A 7,966-nucleotide genomic window follows, 5' to 3' on the forward strand; every position below is an offset into this window, starting at 1 on the left:
AGGGGGCAGGGGAGCCATCTTAGCCTCCGAATTGAAGGTATATGGGGGTGAGGGCAGTGAGTGGGGCGGTTGGGAGAGTCAGTAGACAGAATCCTCTTACCAGCTACAGGGCTTTGCTGGGAGGCTGTTCCAGGTGCTGAGGAGGGGTGTGTACGGGGGAGGGGCCAGTGTCAAGGGTCTCATCTCCCCTTGTTTGATGGACAGCAGTGGGCATGAGGTGGGGTGGGGTCCAGCCTGACACAGGGTGGCCCCCTGAGGTGGCTGTTGGCACTTGTGATGGTTACTGCTGTGGTGCACTGTGTGCTGGAGGTGGGAGAGCAGAATGAAGGTGTGCCCAGAAAGCACGGTGGGTGGGAAGGGGGCTAAAAGGGTGCACGCAAGTGCACACACACACAAACATACACAGCCTTCCAGTGGATTCCAGTGCCCTCCTTTGGGTCCCTTCAAAACCAGTCGGAGGAATAAGCCCCAGCTACCCCAGACCCAGAGGTGCGACTGAGGAGGAAGGTCAGCACTGCCTGGCCAGGGGGAGGCCGGCAGCGATCCGGGACAGGCCCTGCAGGAGCAGGCTGAGGGCAGGCCAGAAGCCCTCCAGTCCTCAGCCTTCTCCCTGGCCTGGGGTGCTCAGCCGTCGGTGGGTGGGGCTCACTCCCAGAAAGCCAGACATCACAGCACAGAAAGCGGGTCCCTCGGTTTATTGGAGAAACGGGGGGGACAAGAGGCCAGAGAGTTAGGGGACATGGGAAGGAGCGCTCTTCTTCCTGGGCGAGGCCAGAGGCCAAGACAGCGGAAGGGAGGAGTCCCTCCCCAGGCGGCATCCCCTTCCCGTGCGACAAGAAGAGCAGAGCAGAGGCTGATGGGAAGGAGGGCGTGGTGTATTCTCAGAACACGAGGGGGGCAGCTACCGAGGCGCTGCTCTTCTCAGCCAGCAGTGGGGCCGGTGGCACTTCTGGCAGACCGAGGGGCCTCTGGCTCGCCCTGGGGGCCGCCTAGCACCTCCCCAGGCTGCAGGAACCCCCTCCGCAGGTGGTGTTGAGCTGGCCGCAGGGCGCGCACAGGCCGGTGCTCACCGCCAGGTTCCCGCTGCAGGGGGCGCTGCAGACGCTGCCCGTCACCGGCCGGGAGCCTGACACGCAGAGGTCTCCGCAGACCACCCCGCCGCGGGAGCTGCTGACACCTGCGGGGACAAGGGCGGTGTCAGGAGGCCTGCTAGTGGCCACCGCATCTGGCCACCTTCCTCTGGCCTCTCTTATCTGTTCAACCCTCCCAGGAAGGACACAAGGGCCTTCAGTTGGTGTTCTGAAGGTGTGGACGGAAACTTGGCCTGCAAGTCAGGAGCCCTGGCTTCTGGCCCTGGATCTCCTGTGTGACCTTGGACAAGTCCCTTCCTTGCTCTGGGCCTTCGTGTCCTCACTATGCAAGGTGAGGGTTGTACTGTGTGACATCTGAGGTCCCTTCCTGCAGTGATCTTTTTCCAATCTCATTCATGCTGTGAGGTTCTTCCTGTTAGCTAACCTCAGTCTCACCTACTGTATGAATAACCTACTCCCATTTACTGAGGGAATTACTTGAAACACTCCTCCTGGTATCTCTATACACTCATAGCCAGGACACTCTTGTTGCCCAATCTAGAATTTTCCTTTTCATGGCTCAGAACACTTACAGACATTCACAGCTCCAACGCCTTCACACAGCCTGAGTGGGGAAAAGGTGAAAAAGGGAAAGAGAAAACAGGTTAGAATAAGATCCCCAAGTTTCCCCTGGGTGCCGTGGGATGGGGCAAATGGGCTATTTCTGGCCTATATTTATGCCCTTGTGTTAACTTTTATAAAGTGATGTTCTGGCAGTTGGCAGCAATGCCAGGGCACACTATTTAGCAAACAGAGTATATATTGAATTTCAGCCTCACTTGCCCCTCAGTTGGCTGCTTTTGTGCAGTGCACAGCTAGAGCAACAATACCTGGCGTACCTGGCTGGGCTCAGCTTTAGGAAAGGGAAGTTTCCTTTGGGGAGTCACATGAGGCCAGGATCAGAGTTTGACCAGCATCTCCACCCTGGGGCAGGATGACTGCCAAGAAACCTGGCAGGGAGTGGATCTTGCAAGAGCTGAGGATGGAATAATTTGAGGATGTTCTGAATTGGGAGGTAGGGCACCTAAGTTCTAAATCTAGGAAGGCCTTGGGCTCTCTGGGACTCTGAACATTGCAGTGGCACTGGCCTTCATTTTCTCTCTGTATGCTATTGACCATGTTCTAGTCCTTCAACATATAGGTTTCAAAGACCTCAGAGTCTAGCTTGGGACAAGTTCTTAGGACTGAGACTGGGATGAGGGAAAATCAGAAGTGGGCAGACCTATGCAAGTAGAATTCATGGGGCAACCGAAATGATCCTCACCTCTGCTCCTCTCCCTCCAGCAGGCGCCTGTAGGTGGCGATCTCAATGTCCAGGCCCAGTTTGGAGTTCATCACCTCCTGGTACTCCTTGAGCAGGCAGGCCATGTCCTGCTTGGCCTTCTGCAGGGCCTCCTCTAGCCCGGCCAGCTTGCAGCGGGCATCATTGAGGGCCACCTCGCCCTGCTGCTCCGCCTGGGTCACTGCAGCCTCCAGCTTGGAGTTCTAAGGGCCCAAGAGAGAACAAGGTGGGTTATGGCCTCTGGGTCTCTGTGTCCATTTCCTGGATATGTCCAGTCTCTCCACCCAGATGAGATCACCCCAGGAACAGACCTCTCCCTTTTATCACCTAGGGTTCCTGGAGTGGCCATAACCAAGGACTCAAGTCATCCAAATGGGCTGGAGAGTGAATGGTGAGATCCAGTTGGGCACACACACTACTGGTGGGATCCTGGGTGGGCCTCAAACACTCCCTACCTGGCACTTGGCATTCTCAACCTCAGCCGTCAGCCTCTGGATCACGCGGTTCAGCTCATTGATCTCCTCCTTGGTGCGGCGCAGGGTCTCCCCATGCCGGATCACTGTGGCCTTGATCTCCTCACACTGGAGGGAAGCAGAAAGGCTCATGAAGCTCAGCATGTGACATTCCACCCACTCAGGACAACATGGATGATTTGCAGGTTGTCCAGTGCTCAGCCTGTGTAACCATACATGGTGACTCTGTCCTGCCTCTATAACCTGAGAACTGTCTGCCCTTCTGTTATCATCTCTAAGGATCAGAATCCCGGAAAAAAAAAAAAGGTTTTTCTAACTATATATCTCAAGTCCCTACCACTGCTGTGTCTAGGAGGCAGGTGTCCTGGACCATTTACCTTGCTGCGGTACCAGCTCTCAGCCTCGGCCCGGCTGCGGCTGGCAACATCATCATACTGGGCTTTGATCTCGGCAACAATGCAGTCCATGTTCAGATCCCGGCTATTGTCCATCTTGACGATGACTGAGGTGTCCGAGATGTTGGCTTGGAGAACACGGATCTCCTGTGGATTGGGAGTCAGGAAAGAGGAAGTGTAAGCAAGTTATCTGAGCTTTTCCTCACCAGCCAATGGCTGTGATCTCTTTGGTCCATCTGGAGCCAAAGTCTCGTTTGGAGCAGACAATTCCCTGATGAAATTGCATCGCTTTCCCTACAGATAAGAAATCCCATTTAGAAAAAAGTGCAATTACTTCTCAAATGTTTGCTTTGGGGATTTTTCAGGCCCCTGTAATTCTTGTCCCTGCAGCCAGCATGCTGGGGACACTTCCTTGGGGTCCAGGCGCCTGTGTGGGGACCCATTTCTTGTTCTCATGGACCAGCCACAGGCTCCTGGCTGCCAGAGAAAATCTGAACTAGAGAAAATGCAGTGAAGTTTTGTGCCTGGGCTTTGGTTTCCCAAGGCACAGCTGTCCTAGAGGTCATTACCCTTCCGTGCCCCTTACAGGGGTAGAATTACTATCCTGTTTTGCTTCTCCATTCTTCTGCCTAACCCTTCAATCTCAGCCTGTATTCCTGCATCAGCTGGCCAGTGAAGGGGGCCGGACAGGGACTCAGGGATGCCCACCAGGACCGAGAACCCTCTCACCTCCTCATACAACCGCCGCAGGAAATCGATCTCCTGGATCAGGGCCTCCGAGTTGGCCTCCAGGTCCGACTTGCGAACGTAGGCACAGTCCACCTCCTGTGTGGGGTTCAAGGGGTCATGAGATTCAAGGGCGCTCTGCGGGCTTGGCTGCATCGTGGCAGGACAGAGAGGACAGGGTGGCCAGGGGCTCAGGGAGGGGCTTGCCTCAGGCACTTACCTTCTTTAGAGCCACAAACTCGTTCTCTGCTGTGGCCCGAAGAGCAACTTCTTCTTCATACCTGAGGGGTATGGAGAAGACAGGGCCCCTCTGAGCAACTCTCAACTTGGCCATGAAACATGCAAGCAAACAAGCCTGATTCCTAGTTCCTTCCGCCCCACCCCCTGCCAACCCCAGCCCCCTGCCCAGCTCATTTCTCCGCCTCCAAAAGAAATGCAGTGGGACCAGAGAGGAACCAGGTGGTTGGTGCAGGCCTCCTGGGATACACGGGAGTATTGAAACACCCACCTTCACATCACCTCTGAGCTCCTCAGTGGGGTGGGGAGGTGGTGGGAGGGGGGGCCGGGGGCAGGATCTAGAAGCTGTGTGTGTGCGTGCGTGCGTGTGTATGTGTGTGTGTGTGTGTGTGTGTGTGGCTGGGACTGGGAGGTGCCTTATTTTCTCACCCAGGTCTGCATTTCCCTTTCCTCTGACTCCTCCCCTTGCCCCTGGCTTTGCTACAGGTGGTAGGATCTCCCCTCTGTCATCCTCTTCCTGGCTCAGACAAGAGAAGTGGAGCCTGCTGCTTCCTCCTTTGCTGTGGGCAGCCCTGCTCAGAGCCAGAGGCAGGGAGCACGGTGGCCTGGCAGTGCATGGCTGAGAGTATAACTGAAGGAAGGTGGCCTGCTCTGGAAACTCGATTCCTTTAGAGAATCCAGTGTGTGCCTTTGTATTCTGTGTCACTCTTTGTCATCAGAGGTCTCTGTCTGTGACTCTGCCATCTCTGCCTGCCAGAGGACTTTAAGCCCCACAAAAACACGAGCTGGGTCTATCATTCAGCCCTGGATTGCTAGCACCCAGTCCAGATCTGCCTGGTGCCTGGTAGGTGCTCAAAAAGTGTTAGCAGAATGAAGGAGTGAACTTCAGAAGAAGGTCCAGGACTTTGAAAGCTAGACTCAAAGGCATCAGCAATGTTAGTTTTTCTGGGGTCCTAAGAGAAGGATCTATGGGTAGAAGAAAGGGAGAGAACATCATTTCCCCGACCTGCTGGTAGGAAGTCAAGTTGAGCTCCTTCCCCAGGGGGCCAGGACCCACCCACGGAACCCATGTGCCTCGAGGAGGGGCAGAGGGCACAGGCTCTTCCTGATCCTCAGGCAGAGACCCAGCCACAGGTCTGGACGCTCCCCTGTGCTGGGAGCCACCTTCAAGCCCTTTCCAGAGCCAGCCCCTTCCCACACTCACTTCTTCTTGTAGCCCTCCAGCACCTCCTGCAGGCTGTTGAGCTCCGAGGACAGCCTCCCGCTGTCGGCCTCCGCGCACTCAGCCTCCCGCCTCAGCGTCTCGATGTAGCCATTGAACAGGGGCTCGAGGTTGCTCTCGCAGCACTGGCGGTTCTGGTAGAACTGCAGCTTGGTCTCCAGTAGTTTGTTCTGCTGCTCCAGGAAGCGCACCTGCCACACAGAGGCAGAGCCTGAGAACCTCTTCTTGTAGGACTAGAGCGCAAGAGGGCGGAGGGTCCCAGCACCAAGACCCAGGATCCCTAACTCTCTGACCCAGAGTCGTCAGAAGCATTATGTCCCCTCTCTTAAAACCACATTAGGGCTTCAATGGCTCTCCTGGAAGTCCTTCCTTGGAGCTAATGTCAGTCTCTTCTAAGGCAGTGTACCTATTGTCAAGGAAAGCACTAAGCCATGCAGAGTCCAGACCCTGCTGCTCTTGTTCATAATGTGTCGTTGGGCCCAGCACTTAACCCTTGTCCTGAGTGCCTGCCTTGCTGAGTTTAATGTCCTGGGGCAGAAATCACATGAATGCAGAATGTCTACTGTTCCAAGACAGGTGTGACTGTCAGCGTGCAAATGAACAGGTCAACCTTTTTAGAAAGACCAACTGTAAAAGCTAACAAATAAAGTATGTGCCGATAATAAAAATCCTATGACAACAATGCAATTAGAATAATAGTCACCTGGGCTATTAGTGCAGGGATGTGGTATGTGCCAACCCTCTTGTTTTACAGATGAGGAAGGTTTATAGAATTGAGAGGTTCCCTAACTGCCTGAGATCTCATAGTGGCAGAAGAATTCAAACCTTGATCTTCTGCCCTGCGGGGTGGAGGAAACCGGAAGTTCGAGGGCTTCTCTTACTACAATAATTGCTGACAATTGTGTCCAAGAAAAATTTCACATCCATTCTTCCATGAGGTTGGCCCACCACCCCATTCAGATCCTTTTATGTAATAACTTTGCCACATCCCTGGTAAGTCCTTTCTTGTGCTACTCTTGGTCTCTCATGCTGTTAAGAGCTCCAGATCCTTTCGGCCCTTCCTGATGGGTATCTCTGTAGCATGAATTCTCGCAAGTTTGGCTCTGGATAACCTTCCCTGGCCCCAGAACTTTTTGAAGCCTTCTCCCCTGGCCCCTCGAACCACTGCCTCATGGCAGTTGCCTGGATTCAGTGGTGAAGACTTGAGCTGGACACTAACATCTGCATATGGTTTCAACCAGACCACATACTACCTTCCTCTCCAAAGGCCCAGGAGAGTGGGGACCATGTCTGTTGCTCACCCCGGCACAGAGGCATGGACAAACCACTCTGGCCCCTGCTCAGTGGTCAAATAACCACTGTCATATAAAGGGCTCTGTGTGAACCAGGAGATTCCCTCTGGGCAGTCTTCCAGTATCGCACTCACCAGCCCTGCTTGGACATGGGGAGTACCTCCTTGCCAAGTAAGCAGCTGCTGGTCCTCAAATGCATCGAACACCCACACAGCAGCTCTTTGCTCACAAGATGTTCTCTCTCAGCACTAGAGTTTCTGCCCTTAGTTCTGTTCCTGTGTTTTAAGTTTGTCTCCCCCATTAGACTAGGCAGCTTCTGAGCCTATTCTTGTTTTTCTGTGTCCAAGAGGTATAACTTCCTCTCCTTTTGGACTGAGGGCTTCTGTGGGCTTGTCTCTGACTCCTTCCTTAGTGCCCAGCTGGGGTCCTGAGCATGGGTGGGATTCAGAAAAGGCATGATCAAGGAGACTCACCTTGTCAATGAAGGCAGCGAACCTGTTGTTGAGACACTTGATCTGCTCCTTCTCCTCCTGCTTCACACACTGTGCATTGGGGTCAATCTCCAGGTTGAGGGGTGTGAGGAGGCTCTCGTTCACTGACACGGTGGTGATGCAGGGAGGGCTGGGTCCACACACGCCACCGGAGCGGTACCCGAAGCTGCGGCCGAAGGAGCCAGTACGGAAGCCCCCGCAGACACTGCGGCTGCCGAAACCCCCGGTGAGGCCACGGTAGCAGGAGATGCCGCGGTAGGGGGCGGCCGTGATGCAGCAGCGGCCGGGCCGAGGTCCACAGGCAGAGACGCAGCTGAAGGCGCGACCGCCGAATCCAGAGCCCACAGTGCTGAAGCCACAGGTCATGTTGGAGACAGGGAGGTGTCTGAACAGTGGAGAAGCTGGCAGAGGACGGAGCCAAAGGCTTGTGCTCCCTGAGCTGTGGCAGGCCCTTTTATGCACCAGGGCAGCTGGCAGTAAAAGGGGCAGCAAAGAGAAAATAGCTGCATTTTATTAGCTTGGCATCACCCCGGCCTCTTAAGAGCCAAGTGTTTGCCTATTCAGTAGAGCTGTGTCAACAATCTCGGCCTCAGGCCTGTTTCATCTTCAAAGCCATTTACGAGCTTCCTCATGGTCTCTCCCCCTCCCATTGCTACTGGAAGTGGAGACCTCCTAGAAGTATCTAGTTGGACTCCATGCTCCGAGTGCAGGCAATGGT

General features: G+C 54.7%; 1 protein-coding gene across 1 annotated transcript; it reads right to left on the reverse strand.

Moving 5' to 3' along the window:
- Positions 1 to 680: 680 nt before the first annotated feature.
- On the reverse strand, positions 681 to 7,683 carry LOC122427389 (keratin, type II microfibrillar, component 7C). Its single transcript, XM_043446826.1, has 9 exons — positions 7,231 to 7,683; positions 5,448 to 5,656; positions 4,227 to 4,287; positions 4,010 to 4,105; positions 3,263 to 3,427; positions 2,868 to 2,993; positions 2,395 to 2,615; positions 1,664 to 1,695; positions 681 to 1,177 (listed from the first exon to the last, which is right to left on the reverse strand). Exons 1-9 carry the CDS (start codon positions 7,612 to 7,614, stop codon positions 990 to 992), a joined length of 1,482 nt encoding a protein of 493 aa, XP_043302761.1. The 5' UTR covers positions 7,615 to 7,683; the 3' UTR covers positions 681 to 989.
- Positions 7,684 to 7,966: the final 283 nt, after the last annotated feature.

This window comes from Cervus canadensis, chromosome 25, assembly GCF_019320065.1.
Source record: "Cervus canadensis isolate Bull #8, Minnesota chromosome 25, ASM1932006v1, whole genome shotgun sequence".
Lineage (NCBI taxonomy): Eukaryota > Metazoa > Chordata > Mammalia > Artiodactyla > Cervidae > Cervus > Cervus canadensis.